This window comes from Sinocyclocheilus anshuiensis, unplaced genomic scaffold (genome assembly GCF_001515605.1).
Source record: "Sinocyclocheilus anshuiensis isolate Anshui unplaced genomic scaffold, SAMN03320099.WGS_v1.1 scaffold801, whole genome shotgun sequence".
Classification (NCBI taxonomy): domain Eukaryota; kingdom Metazoa; phylum Chordata; class Actinopteri; order Cypriniformes; family Cyprinidae; genus Sinocyclocheilus; species Sinocyclocheilus anshuiensis.
Window position 1 is genome coordinate 888583 of NW_015536541.1, and position 16093 is coordinate 904675.

The 16093-nt window shown below is 39.4% G+C and overlaps 1 protein-coding gene across 3 annotated transcripts in view; it reads left to right on the plus strand.

Moving 5' to 3' along the window:
• LOC107697342 (phospholipid phosphatase 3-like) overlaps positions 1 to 16093 on the plus strand; it is a 43296-nt gene that overhangs the window by 3875 nt on the left and 23328 nt on the right. Inside the window, exon 2 of one of the 3 annotated variants that reach the window (XM_016498104.1) lies at positions 15590 to 15744. The exons of the other annotated variants lie outside the window; for them this stretch is intronic. Coding sequence (XP_016353590.1) covers positions 15590 to 15744 — 155 coding nt within the window. The remainder of the gene's footprint in view (positions 1 to 15589; positions 15745 to 16093) is intronic. 3 annotated transcript variants of the gene reach the window in all.

A 16093-nucleotide genomic window follows, 5' to 3' on the forward strand; every position in this document is an offset into this window, starting at 1 on the left:
TAATATGTAACCTAATATATATTACATTATAAACATTTATTTTTATAGAAAATGTGTGTTCTTATTTTTTGTATTTTAAAATTATTTATATTTTAATAATGCATAATATGATGATAATGATAATAATAATAAATATTAGTTTATTTATTTTGCATCATTGTAATGACAATTATGATGTTAATTAACATAGTAGTCAATGAAATTAACATAGCAGTCAATGAAAGCAGTTCAATGAAAAATAAATATTGATCTGAATTTTTTTGAAATATGACTTGGACATGCTCTTTTGACAGGCTTAGTGAGTTTCATCCTAATATGCAACACATAACATTGATGCTTTCTGCTTGGTTAGCGATTGGTGGAAATGCTTGTTCGTGTGCTCTTTGTTCATATCCCACAGATGTGAAGCATACTTGACTTACCAGTGACATTCAATCCAGTTTGCCGGTCTGAAAGGTTTGGCCAAGCTGCTTCCTGGTACCTCTCGTGGGAGACATCAATCCTAAAAGAGTTTTCTTGTTTACTTGTTGGAATGGAAATGGGAACTCAACTTAAATACTGCAAGATATCACTACCGTCGACACTGCGTGAACAACTTTGGCCCTCAGTCGTTCAGAATAAGTCATGTAAACTTGTGAGGAGCTCAAAGTGAAGGAAAAGGTTTCGGTCTGGTGATTTCTGGTAGTTTTTAGCTGCTTTTAACTTCTCCTTTATCCGTGACATTCCAGGAGGGCGATGCTAGAGTTATGGAGTGCCAGAGAACCCTTTGGGAGTCTCTCTCATTTTGGTCTGACTACATTAACCTCCACCTCTGAAGCTGAGAAGGTCTGGTCCACCTCTATAAATATTTTTAAGAATTTCTAAAATTCTTCATTCCAGACCGAGGGCGGCTTCCACTCTTTAAGTGACATCTGGTATAATTTTCGGTCGGTGTGTATGCAGGGGCAAATGCAGGAAACGGAGGGAAGAGGAAAAGGTAGTCTCGCTAGGCCACTCTCCTGTTTTCCCTCCCTCGCTCCAACTCTTTGCCCTAGGTGTGGCCAGCTGTGCTATGAAATGTAATCCCCCCTCCCCTCCAAACCCTCCCTCATTCTCTCATTCACAGGGTGTAATTGCAGGAGACCATCTAAAGCTGCCACATGGTGTACAGGAAAGACTCTGACCGGCCGTATTGCTGTCAGTCAGAGGGAAGGATGAAGTCCTCTTGTATAGTAATGCTTCATTAACTTTTGCTGTTGCGACATTTTCACAACCCGGGGTTTGTGGACCGATATAAAATAAAGTCATATAAAAATATATATATTATGTAGCAATTTTACTGTAATATAATATGTGTATGAATATATATATATATATATATATATATAGTGAGCCAAAATCATCACAATTAAAAGAACCAAAGACTTAAACTACTTCAGTCTGTGTGCATTGAATTTATTTAATACACGAGTTTCACAATTTGAGTTGAATTACTGAAATAAATCAACTTTTCCACGACATTCTAATTTATTGAGATGCACCTGTGTGTATATATATATACACACTCACACACACACACACACACTACTGTTTAAAAGTTTCCGGTCAGTAAAATTTCTTTTTTTTAAAGAAATGAATAATTATGATGAATTAAATGGCTCAGCAGTGATAATAAAGACCGTTAGAAAATGATTTATATTTCAAATAAATGTTGTCCTTTTGAACTTTATATTCATAAAATAATTCTGAAAAAATCCAGTTTCAACAAAAATATTAATCAGAACAATTGTTTTCAACACTGATAATAATAATAAATATATAAAAAAATATATAAAAATAGGAAATTACTTTAAATTGTAATAATATTTCACAATTTATGTTTTTACAGTATTTTTATCAAATAAATGCAGCCTTAGTAAGGGACATCTTATAAAAACATAAAAATTACCAACCCCAAACTTTTGAACAGTAGTATGTTTCTATAAGAAGTATATATGAAGATAAAAATGAAAGATATTATAAAGTGTTAGCAAAAAAATCAAGCTTTTTTTATATTGCTGGTCCCTGGTTTGCCAGTCATTGGAAAATGATGTGAGCTGGGCTTGAACTCTAGTTGTCTGAAAGAGCACCATGGTTTAACGTATTAGAGCAGGGTTGGCGAACGTCGGTCCTGGAGAGCCGCAGCCCTGCAGAGTTTTGCTTCAACCCTAATCAAACACCTGAACAAGCTAATCAAGGTCTGAAAGGTTACTAGAAAGCTACAGGCAGGTGAGTTTTAATTAGGGTTGGAGCTGTACTCTGCAGGGCTGCGACTCTCCAGGACCTGAGTTCGCCACCCCTGTATTAGAGCTTATGCCTTAACTACCAGGCCTCTGTTACAATGGAAACCTGTATCATTAAGCTGCCAGATTAGAGCTGGATAGAAAGTTGACATTTTAGTGAAACTTATTGCAGACAACCTTCCTGCAGATCAGTCCTCTGTGGCTTTTTCCTGCAACTTTATATTAAGGAATGACAAAAGAAATGGTCATTTCTGCATATTACATAATGATGTGATATGTTAGATGATCAAATGACACCTACTTTGCCATTAACTAAAAATCAAGCTGGGTTCCATGAAACGTAAAACAGGATTTCAGAAGTCATTCCTCTGAATCAGAAGCTGCCACAGATCTTTGGAAAGTGATGTTAAGAGTCTCTGGGCTTGGAAGGAGCTGTATTTTGTAATAGTCAGCATTAAGGCTGGAAGGTTACAGTGTGTAGGAATGGTTTCCATATGAGTGCACTTCGAGTACAGTGGAGTCATCCTGTCCTCAGATAGAGTCACAGACTGCCTCGCCTTGCTTCGGCTTCACTGCTGGTAATGACGCTGTCAAAACATAGTGCCCACGCTCGGTATTTGTGTATGTCTAAGTGCACATGTGCAATACAACGTGTTTGACTGTTTGTGCAAGAACCTGTGAGTGTGTTTATGCACGTCTAAGTGTGTGTGCGTAAGAGAGGCTGGTTTCTGAGGTCGCTGCCATGTGGTTTAATTATATGCTTGTAGAGTTTATGCGATGAAGTGGGCTGCCGTAGGTAGCAATTAGACAGGCAGACATGAGCACGACTGACCATCAGCTGGCTGTTTAGACAGTGTGTGTGTGTGTGTGGTTAGAGTGTTGGGTACAACTTTATCACATCCAGAAGGTCTCTTGGAGCGCATACTCATGATAACACACTCTTCGGGTTTGTTACAGTCTCTAAATTCCTCCTAGTTTGGACGCTGTTTTCTGTGATCTGCGGCTGCATATCTCTGGCGGTTTACAGCTCTCTGTTTGCGCTCGGAACAATAGCGTAAGATCTTCAAGAGAGTGGAAGCAAGTATGAGGCGCCCCTGCTGGTTTCTATGCCTCTCTACGAGGTAAATACACAAATGATTTGTTTATTTATTCTTATTGTAATTGTAGTCTATTTCCTCTCGCTAGTCAATATTGTATCCTGTCAGCTATCGTTTCAGCTAATGAGACATTGTGTGTGTATGAGTCTGTGGGATGCATCGGCTGTAACGCTCACTAAGGAACAATCATCCTCCGTTCACTCAGCTTGATTATAATTCCAGGGTGTTGGAATTTTTCTGGAGTGTGTGCATGTGTTTTCTGCAATGGGATTTCTTCAAATCCAGTGTGGGCATCTGTTGAAGTCTCTTCTAGCACCGAAGGGCCAAGGGTGACCTCTGCAGCCTTCACACGACAAGCGCTCTTTCACTTTTTCTGGGTCATGTGGATTAAGTCCAGGGTGCTCAAGATTCCTGAGTGTAAGCCTAGCTGGCCCCTAAATGGCAGTCACCTTGCGCGCATTCATATGCTAATGAGACCTTTGTGACCAAGGGTAATATTCTAATGTGATGGATATTGCTCAAATAAATTATGTAGTTTAAATATAGTTTTTGGTTTCAGTTTGTCACCCCTTTAGAGTAGAAATTGTCTTGTGAATTACAGCTTTGGTTGATTTATCAAAAATGAAGTGTGTAATATCTGAAAAGCTAGGGTGAGAAGGGTGCGTCTAGGAGGGATTGATGTAAATCAGCTCTGCATATGAAATAAAATGAAAACGCATCTGCGCGGTTTCAGCAGATGTCAGCCCATTTATATAGAGCAGTGTTGTTATTGTTCACTGAAATTATTAAAAAAGGTTTTAATTAATTGAAATAAAGCTGAAAATAAAATATCACATTAAAAAAACATAAACTTAAAAAACTTGACAATAGAACTTATATAAACTATAGAACTGAAATAAAAATAAAGCTAAAAATAAATAAAGAAAAAAACAAACATGTGAAAATGACAAAAGCGCATAACAAAATTACTAAAACCTAAATTAAAATAAAATAAATAAAAGCTGAAAAAGCTAATTACAAATATTAATAAATACTCAGTAATACTAAAAGAACTACTAATACTCTAAAAATCATTTAGAGGTCACATTCTGTGATGTAATTTTGTATGGTATGTGTTTCTGGGCTTCAAAACTCAATTTCTGTATGTAATTAAATTTTTACCCTCAGCAATAGATACTTGTTCCATTTTTAAGAATTGAGGAATACCATTTATTTGTTTGTTTGTTTGAAATTGCAGTTTGGTTAAATGTTGTTAAAATTAAGTTCAGTTATTTAATTATTCCGACAATGATGCCAGAGCTGTGGCATAGTGGTTAGTACATTCAGCTGTGGCACTCAGTTTTTTTTTTTTTTCAGAATTTACAGAAGTAAATTCACGTCTGTACAGTAGAACGCAGGAGAAGAAACAATCTTCAGCAATAAAAAACAAAGCACAATTGTTAGTTTCTCTAAAGTAATTTTTGCTTATTAGTATGGTTGAACTGGATCATCAAAGGTCAGCAGCAAAGATATTGGTTAATAAAATGGGATTAGATACATTTGTGTTATTTAACATATTTAATTATTGCAGGTTTGCGTCATATTCTGAGTTTGCATTTCACTGTTTTAATTCATTTTGATGAATACTAAATCTGTTTTTTGTGAGTGGGATGAATTAATGCACATTCACATTTAGTCTAGAACTACAGTAACATCATGTTCACACAGCGCACACAACGCCTCTGTACTCCCGATTTCTCCCAATATGGGGACAGGAGAGCTGTCAGTCAATACATGGGAAAACAAAGTAACTGGCGTTACTTTTTTGAAAAAGTAACTCAGATATTTTCTTGTAAATTAAAAAAGTAATGCGTTACTTTACTAGTTACTTGAAAAAAGTAATCTGATTATGTAACTCACATTACTTGTAATGAGTTACCCCCAACACTGTATACACATATGTCATATGGATCACTGCATCAGTCTGTCTGTACTTTATAGAGTTTTGTCTTTCTTTCGCTCTGGGATGTTTCCTTGAGGGAGGAGTAGGAGCAGGAGAACAATGCTGTGATCGTTTACACCTTCACTGTTATTGTCTCGTTGCAGAAGCACACACCCACAACAAGAAGTGTAGCTTACACAAACATGTCAATATACATACACTCAGACTACACCATAATAAACACATTTAGACAGTGACATTTCCATGATCTCATTCCTTCACACACCACACCAAAAGCCTAAATGCAGCTCTCACCCTCTGGTAGAGCGTAGATTGCTATTTTCAGATTATTTGGTTGTAGTGTTAAGTCTGTGGCAGGTCTTTCTCTTGAGCTCCAGGGCAGGGTGGGAGATGGGAGCAGTTCCTGGGCTCTACCCCAATGAAGATGCTCACAGCAGGCTGTGGTTGCCTAGGTTAACCCATAAATGCACACACCTCCAGAATCATGACACACCACTAGGGTCTGTGAAGTGGGCAGAGGGGATGAAAGGATTGATGGAGAGAAAAAGGATACGCCAGTCCAAAGAAGCCACTTCTCCTGAGCTACAAGTGTTTATGACGTTTTATTGGCCTTGTTAAAGAAATATAAAAAAGAGGCAGAGAGATAGTTGGTGTTCATTTGTTTTATTACACTTTACTGTGAGAAGAAAAAGGCTGGGTTTGACCTTTGACCTAGGGAACCTGGCCAGCAGTTGTACATTTCCTCACCTAAAGGCAAAGTAAACAGACCTACCAAAGAATGAGACACACTTGGCACAGTGACTTTTTGGGACCTTTGCTGCTCAATTTAGTGGGATCTTTAGACTTTTATTTTGATGTGTAAGGCCTATTTGTTGCATGATTTAAACAAACATGGAAACACTTTTAGAAGAAGAAACCACTGTAAATTCTATTTATGTGTCCTCATGTCTCCTGTTAGTTAAATATATTGTTTGCTGGTCTCCTCTAGGGGCTGTTTGTGGGTGGCGAAGAGATCAAAAGGGTTAAATAACAGAGCAGCTTCGACACGTTACAATTATAACCCCCTCCACTGTGATTTTACTCTTGATGGGTGATATGTTTATATATTTATAATTGTAATAAACATCTCATTTGGGAATGTTTGTTAAACAGACAGTTTGACTCAAAGCTCTGTTAATGATTCTCCTCTAGTCAACACTTTTGACATGTTTGGGACTTGGAGGGCTTTTGTATTGTTGCTGTTCATCCTAAATAGTATACAAGATCAGAATTACTGTGTCAGTATGTTGATGCAAGTAAGTTAAAGTGGCCTGGATGATATACTTTTCTTTTTTTAGTGCATTTTCTTTTTCAACTGAACTACCCACAACCCCTTGCACAACACAAGTAGACGTATCTTAATGACAAGTGCAGAGGAATGCAAGGATGAAGCTGCCCCATCATTTTTTAACATGCATTCACCTGAAAGTAAAGAAACGTATGTATGCCTATTGAAACACAGCCCTAGGCTATATCCAGAATCGTCACCTATACACTCATTCTCTATTTCCTACATTAATTCTCTAATATAGTCCACTTGAAAGAGTAAATGAAAAGAAGTGAGCAAATTCAGACACTGAGTAGGCCCAGAAGGGCTGCGGATACCGCCAGGAATTTATTTGGCATGACCCTCACATTGGTTATTACCTAGCTGTTGAGTGTACTTCAGTTGTACACTCATTATTGTGGTGCATTATGGGATTGAGTGAGTGCACTCAACAGTATCCATTATGGACACCACTACAAATGGGTATCGCTTCAAATAGTGCACTATGTAAGATTATGGGGGGGTGATTTCGGACATGACTCGTCATTTGCACTCAGTGTTATCAGCCCCCTTGCAAGGCTGCCCACTCAGATGCCCGCGTGAAAAGTTTTGCGCAACTCGTCAGTGAACAACGGCTCTGTGTAGTTAATGCTGCTCAATGTGAAAGCACGCAGGTGATGGAGATTTACCGCTGATTACAGAACCGGCTTTACTGATAAGATGCGCGTTAAATATCGCATGCAATTTATCGTGCAGCCCTAGTGTCCTGTCCAGGCAAGATACTACAAGTGGTAAATGCTCCTGCGACAAGTGGAGAATAATTTGACAGTTTCTTCTTTTGTCAGGTTGCGCTTGGTACCTCTGACCAAGGTTCGGACCAATCTCTTTGGTCCAAAATCCTGCTCCATAAAACTAAATGTTGAACATCAAATATATTCTGATTAGCTGCAGTTTTGTTACTTCTGCAATTTTGTCACTTTGCAGCAGCATTATGCTTTTGGAGAACAAAATACATGAAGCGCAAAAAGTGGCCTGGTGTGGAGTGCATGGACTGTGGTGGTATTTCCATGTAGTCAAACTGAGAGACACAAATATAATTAGTATTGATTAGTTAACTGGGTAGGTCAGATGGAAATAGGGTTAGTAGATCTAGGTTGACCCACATTGATCTGTATTGGACTGTGTTATTTCTGTATTGGACTGTGTTATCTCTGAAATAGACTCTTTCTGACATTGATATCTGTAAGTGATGGGTCACGGGTATGGTTTTAGTGTGCGGGTCAGTGCTTCTTTACAGCAATGGCAGCAGAAGAGAGGAAACATGCAGGGTGCTACTGAGACCACACATTCCAGAGGTCAGGGTGCATAGGTCAAAGATGAACATTAATCTCTCTGTGTGTACTTTTGTGTGCGGTTTAATGTTTAGTCTAGGTGTTTTTTTTTTTTGTACTTCTGAAGAATCCAACACAGGGCATTCTCATTCCAGTGAGCAAGTGCAGAACCTTTTATAAATTACATGTCCTCACCAAGGGGTCAAGGTCTGACTGGTTAGCAAGGATCAGGATATACTCTATACATACCAAGTTATACTAAGGCCCTGTTCCAAATGATGCACTTGATCGGTCTTATGGACTTGCATTTCTTGGAATGCCTGTGAAGTCCACAAGGCCGTAAGGTGTCAACATTTCTTGCTTTGCACCTTAGTGCACACTTTTGGAAACATAGACTTGGAGGAGCACCACAAAGGCATAACTTAGAATAATCACTAGTGAAGGTTTTGGGCCTGTGCATGGTCTTGTGCTGACATCAGCCAATCAGGATTGCCATGACATAATTTTTGGCCACTACAAAGTGATTAGACACATGGACTTTTATGTCACAGGTGATTGGGTCATAAACAATTGCATCCAGAGCTGAGTGTCCATGAGCAAATTTCAAATCAAGGACTTCTTACGGGTCCTGTGCCAGCTGAGCAATTGGCGTTGAGATGAATGGGAATGCTGGGATGGCTTTCTCCAGTTATTATAGACCTCGGTCCACACACACTTTGTTCTGAATATACAGTATGCTTCCTGTTGTGGCGTTACATTAGATTTCAGTGGCCACCCTCTCTTCCTCTCGGCCTGTCTCCCTCCCTCCATTTACCGTTCTCCTAGTAATTAATGAAGCCCTCCTCTTACATTTCCCTTGTTCCCAGCAGGGGTGGCTTTCTCTTTTGTGTTCGGCTTCAGTCTTTCAGCCAGTGAGAGTCCCATGAGAGCTGGCAGTGAGCCACTCATTCTCAACAGATTCCCACAGGGGTTACCATGCCCGTTCTTTCTCACTCTGCATCCTCCACAGGCTCTCGCATTGTGTGAAGGCTCTGGCCACAAGCCCTTTGCAGATCACAGATGATAGAGCCATCAGTGGAGCTCAGAACTAAACAAAAAACCCTCACATCACCTCTTAGTGGCCTCAGAGGACATGCTTGTATCTAAAATGATTATATTCTTGCACACTGTTATGTGTGCATTGTTTCCTGAAGGTGTAGTCCTGATTGTGCCATTGTAGATTGAAAATGGATGGAAAGGTCTTTCCTCTTATCAGATTTATGAATCGAGTTCACCCCAGACTCATTGTGTCCAACTGGGACTCAGGTTGCAGGAAATGCACACTCATGGGTGTGTGACCAACATGTTCACCAGCCAAGAACCTGAGGTGCTTAACAAAAGAACAAAGTTCTGGTCAAGGAGGTGTATAGTACCTGGAGAAAGATAACTCTTAACATTCCCATTCATCTCAATGGCAGTTGAGTTGGCTAATAATGGCTATGTTAACCAGCCAAATCTTGACACCTTAGTTCTGGCACAAGGTGCTACCTATGAGTGAAGTGAATCACCAGCAGTAGGCATTTACAGATCAACTTCCTGTACACATTATCTAAAAACACTTCCTTCATTTAATCATTTATTTCATGTAGGAAATTATGTAATAAAAGCCTGCTGTTGTTTGACTGAATGTGTCATTGAGCAATTTAGCAGATAAGCTCATAAGGACTTTCCTAAAGAGCATAAGCTATAAAACACACCTGTTTATCTTACCGTATATGACTATTCCTTTCTCTTAGCGACCCTTAAGTGTGTTTCTGATTTGTGACACTTATTATGTGGTATATTTGCACACTAGCTACAGGAAGACTTGATATGCATGACTCAGACAGGGGCCACGTTATGTAGAGACATGGCTAGATTATGTGTTGTGGTAATTGTGGTTTCTATTTCAGAGAATCTTTGTTTGTGTATTTCTCCTGCCACATTTTTAAATTTGTATTTCATGCTTCATGCATACTTCAATAACCTGGTTCTGCTTTGAGTGTTTAATGGAACCTCAGACTTTAATTTGTAGATGTGTGTGAATGTTTCATGGTGTTTATGCTTATGCACAATGTGCTGTCTTCTCAGTGCAGTCATTGTTCCGGGGCAGACGGCCCCTGTCAGGAGAAGGCCATTCATGCATACGTATCTCTTCACAAAGCCTTCTTCCTTCTTCATTCCTATTCAGCAATGCATCTTTGTCCCAACAATGACAGATCGGCCTTTAATAGTCATTCAGAGCTTCTGCTTCACAATGCAGTTTGCTTTCACCCCAGCACGCAGTCAATACCACTACTTCCTTTAGTGCAAGAAGCTTTTAGAAGCTTTGGAGGAAAGGTCAGATATTTCTGATTGCAGTTTTGTTTAAGTCCTAATGGTTTAGGGTTCCAAACAGATACCTAATAAATAGAAGTCTACTTATACCACATAGCCTTTTAAGGTTTTGCGCTACTAGAAAATTGTTTGAACGTCCCAACCAGCCCGACCCAGCAACACTGTGATTCTGTCAGACTGCATTAGTGGCTTTTTCTGGTGGATGTGACCCAGTTGGACAACATGAGCAGTCAAAGTCAATCAAAGCTGTCAGCATTATGCCACAATCTCTCACACATTTACTCAACTGCACATAAGATCTGTCAATGTAATCTTGCAGCAGACACACAAACATGTTTTTCCTCCAGGCTTCATGTCTGCATAACCAGCCACCAATAGTCGATAGTGTCCGATAAGATTCGTCCCATTTCTTATATAAACATTGATTTATACAACTGATTTCCGTTCTGGACTATCAGCAACTGTGGCTGTGAAGAGCCGGCTCGGTGGTTGCCCGTAGCGACTGCCTGGCGTCTAGCCATTCCCCTTCTAAGAGCAGAAAGGCTGCATGCCTACATCTGATAACGCAAATAGAAAAATTTCCCCTACAATGCACCACTCTGCCACCCACTTATAATTGTTTTGTGAGTGTGTGTGGTGTATGCGTAGCGCTTGAGGTCCCAATAGATTTTGGCTCCATTGTTTTTCATTAAGCTTATATTGAGTGTTAAAGGGATAGTTCACCCAAAAATTAAAATTAGCCCATTATTTACTCGCCCTCAAACCATCCTAGGTGTATATGACTTCCTTCTTTCAGATTAATCTAATCGGAGTTATATTAAAAATTGTCTTTGATCTTCCAAGTTGTTTAATGGCAGTCAGCGGGTGTTGCAGTTCATCAGTCCAAAAGAAGTGAAATAAAGCGCATCCATCCATAATAAAAAGTGCTTCACATGGCTCCGGGGGGTGAACAAAGGCGTCCTGTAGCGAATCGATGCATTTTTGTAAGAAAAATATCCATAGTCAAAACGTAATAATCACTTTAATCTAGCTTGTGCCAACAGTTGTACACGGAAGCAGCTCCGGGGCGGATGACGTAAGATGTCTGCGTTGCGCATGCGCCGTTGAGTCTCGTGAAAACCAACGTTTGTTTACAGGAGCAAAGGAAGCAAAGTTTCCTTACTTTAGCAAAGGAAAACCAGTCTCCTCTTGGCTTATATCGAAATCCTCCAACATTCTTCTTTACAAATCCTCATTTTGTACTTCTAATTCGTGACCGTTGTTTTGTTTTGATCCCTCGCCGCACTTTTGGATGAACTAACCCTTTAAGTCAGAGACCGAATTGCGAGTTCATACGCAGTGAACCCAGTGCCAGAGCCACTTTGAACTGACTCTCTTTAACCATCATATGACAAACTATTGACAAGGACAATGATCTGTTTGACATAAGTTAAGCTTTTAATATTTTTCACATGGCTCCCTTGACACGAGGATACAATAGCTGTTTAACTTGGACAGCTCCTCTTTGTGTCTGTAGGTCACTACTCACCACTCTTTAGCTGTGGCCATGGGTTCAATGTGTATCAGCCTGAATTTATTTCTATTTAATTAACTTTGCACAGACATCAGGCTAGTGGTTTCCTCCTTCCTTCTTTCTTTCAGTCTTTCATAGTTACTGAGACACATAGTTACTATTGTACCAGGAAGTAGAGAGAGTTATAGTAGATATAAAACAACAAATTACATCTGATCTTGTGCCAGCCTTAGTTTGTTAGTGGTGTTAAACCTTTAAAAGATCTTCAGAGTTTTGCTTGAAGCACTTCAGAACAAGTACACTAGATGAGAAGAATTCTATAGTATATTATTTCTCTAAAACTGTCTATATTTTTGTAACTTTTCATCAGAAATTCTGATTACAAAGCATTTTCCAGAAAGAAGATCTGGACCACACATTTAAACCTGTGTCTCCCACATAAGCACCATGGCTCAACACTAACTGCTAGGCTTACTCCAAGTTTTTTTTTTTTTTTTTTTGAGTGAATCTGCTTTTCACATTGTGTCTTTCAGCATGAATATTGTCCTTTATTGCCGAATAGTGTGAAACAGAGAGCGAGAGAAGATTGAGGAGAGTCTCAGCATATCAATCCTCTCTCTCGTGGTGGCAGAACAATGGCATGCTGGCATGACACAGGCGCTCAGCCAACATCATTGGCCACAGACAGAAGGCTTTTCACAAACGCATGGAAGTAACGTGGAGGTCTTCATGCACAAACACAAATTTCAGAACTACTTAGGTTTTGTGGCTGCTCAGTGCTCCTCTTTCAGTTGTTCTAAGTTTATACTATGGTGACCACAAAAGTATGCCCCATACAACATATTTAACCCCCTTACTACAAAAGAACATTTTATAAATAAGTATTTTTGTTTTCTTTTCCACTAAAGATGCATTGTACTCGAGCTTTGAGGATCAGTTGGGGTCCTTTTCCCCCACTTGTCAAACAAACTTGTTTACCATTTGACTTTATAACTTGTGCAGATATATACACACCCTAACACAAATGTATATGGTCTGTGTTGTACATGAACATGTGTACGCATATGATGAAATATGATCGCTAGGACTTGGGTTTTTCCAGACACTCTAAGCGTGTTTGACCTTGTGGTCAGAGCAGATCTGAAAACATCACAAGCTTTGCCAAAGAGGAATGTGCGTTCATGTCTGCATGTGTTTCTACATATGTACCCTGGGTTTGTGTATTTCCTCCGCCCAGTCTCATACTCTGAGGTTGAATTAGCTAAGTCAAGTTTCTTTGAGTGTCTCCAACTCAAGCACCCGTGAGAAAACTTTACACAAACTCCTTCGGCCCAAAGTCCTATATTTTTGCAGGTGTAGAAAGTGTCTGCTTCCTTAATTCCGGTAATGCCCATCTGTCTAATAGGAGAGAGAGAGAGAGAGAGAGAGAGAGAGAGAGAGAGAGAGAGAGAGAAGAGAGACAGAGGTGTTTGACCACATCTAGATGAGGTAGCTTATGTTGTACACGACCTTATGTCTAAAAACCACAACATGATGTTCCTTTGAACATGTTTGAATATTATTTCGCTCCGAGCTTAAGAACGTCGTCATGAAGTTTTTGGAGGTTGAGAAATAAGTAGGTTTCACTGACGAAAAGAAGCAAAGAGGCCTGAGGGTAGTTGTTTTTCACAATGTTCCCAGTGCTGGTATGATCTTACATCTTAAAGGTTTGGTTTATTGTATGTATATATTTGTTTGTTAGAAAGGATCAGTCACCACGGCTGCAGTCTCCTCTCCCTCCAACCACAAAAAGCCCAAATGCCCCCTTCTGTCTTTCGCTCCAAACACCGTTCCAGACATTTGGGTGGTCGGCGTAAGCTAAGCTTTGTTTTTCTTGCTATTCACACATTTTACAATCCTTCAGAGGGAACTTTTCAAAGCTCCCACCACAACTTTGAGTCTAATGTTTAGTTTGCTTTGATTTGAAAATATGTATTTGTTTTTCCCGCCGTTGGCTGGATGATGACAGCTGACGTGTGTTTTGCAGGACGTATGACATTTTAATGAGTCAGCCATTTTGGGCTGAGGTCCCAGCCTGGCATCTGTTCCTTTCCTTACTGAACAAATACACTGGTTTAGATGCATGCCAAATAATGTGCATGTATTTTGTTGTCCATTTCTATACCAAGGGAAACCCTCCACAACATAAGTCATTAAGGCTTTGCTTTTAACCACAAAAAGTGTCTCCATCATACTTCTCTCATGAAGCAGAAAGACATGGACCAAACTGCTATGAAAATGTTTCAGCAAAACCACAAATTAACCTGAAAACTCCACATATTCTGTCTCCGAAATGTCCACATACCTACTCTGTTCCAAACCTTAGTGAGCTGCCTACGTAGACACTAGACAGCATCATTGACTCAATCCTAATGTAGGCAACAACATAACAAATACTTCCTAAGATAACTTGTTTTGGACAGTATCTTTTGGCCACTGTTGTTTTAAACAATGCAGTCCCAGAATGTATTCCGAAATAAATCAATATGGTGAACAAATCGAAAAAAATTATGATTATAAATATATCTAAGTCATGGTAAATGGGTTTATTCCAACCCATTATTTGCATGTTTTGTATGTTTACCTTTATAGTATTGCAGCCAGTTAGCTTAGTAATATGTTTACATGATACTCTATTGGAATCAATTGTGAATCAAAAGTCTCTTATTAGGTTCCACAATTGTTAGGGTGCAGCTCACTAGGTTTTGGAATAGGACTTCAACAAATCATAAAGATCCAGAATTTCCAAAGGTGTCACTGAAAAGGCACGTATCACCCTTGTTTTTGTTAAAACCTAACATTACAAATGAGTTTGAATTACTCAGTATAACTATAAAACAAAAAAACAAGTAATGAAGGACTTTGATGAGTTTGGTGTTCATTATAAAGTCTTATCTGCATTGAATTAGTTCTCTGAAGCTCTCCATACAGTATTGTTTGCCGAAAAGCTTTGCTTAATGCCATTAGGTTGCATTGTCTTTAGCTCTAAGCTACTTTGCACTGACAATAGCCCTGAACCCAAGCCAAAGGGAAAAGAAGCTTCTCTTGCTATTGTGCCGCTTTGCGCGAATTACTTAATTAGCAAACGCGCAAACAGTTACTTCAAGTCAATGTGTACTGGATACACAGCACACACATTATGTGCGCTCTCTGAGGTTTTGTGTACACAGCTCTTGTAATAGCAGCACTTTGAGCTAGTGCTTTGTTTGGAAGATTAGATACAGGCTACAAGAACTTCCTAGTTTGACTGTTGGTGTCGATTTTAATTAATTAATTTCCTATGAATTCCTATGAATTAATTAATTGCTTCAATATTTAATGCCACTTGCTCAGTTTTGCACCATGCTTTTTACACTGCATTTGGTATTTTTTCAATATTTTTTTCTAATAAAAATGTTTAAAATAAGGGGAAAAATACTTAAAACAAGATCAGTTTACTATTTTGTATAGTAGTATAACTTGTATTCAAAGAATATATCTTGAATGAAGTTTATTTTTCCAACTCCACTGGCATATTTCTTTTCTTTTTAAGCATTTTTATTATTATTTTTGCTTTAAAATTAAGATTTATGATTTAAAATAAGGGAAAAAAAGCCAATTGGATAAACAAATGCTGATTTTGCAGTGTATTTTTCACTATATATTACGCTTTTTGAACGGAAGTCATGTGAAACATCCCTGTCGTCTCAGGTAAGTGTGTATCTTGACACACCCTACGGGGTCTGTGTTTGTGTTTTTTGCGTAGTTATGCTGCCCTCGATGGTGTTGCATAAATCGACAGTGCAGCCGTACCAGCGTGGGTTCTACTGCGCAGACGACAGTATCCGCTACGCCTATAAAAGCAGCACTGTGCCCTCTTCTGTGCTGACAGCCGTGGGCCTCCTCCTGCCCATTGCCAGCGTAAGTGCCCCGCAGAGGGGCCTCAGACAGGGGACATGGGGCCAGGCGAGTGGGGCGACTGCATGGGAAATCAAGTCTTTTGAGAGAGTTATTATAGTTTATAGCCTTTACATAGGAGAAACTGCTAGTGCATTGTGCCAAATAAACATTAGCGATGTGTAGCCGTTCACTTCTCTCAGAAGCCGAGCTACCATGTCAGACGCCCCCTCCCCTGCCTGGTATTTCCCATAATCCTCGGCTGCCGTGTGCTGTGCTGTGCTGTGCCGCTACCTGCGTGTCTTTCTGTGACAGACCTGATATCTCTTTCTCTCTCTCTCTCTCTCTCTCTCTCTCTCCCCACTCTCTCTCT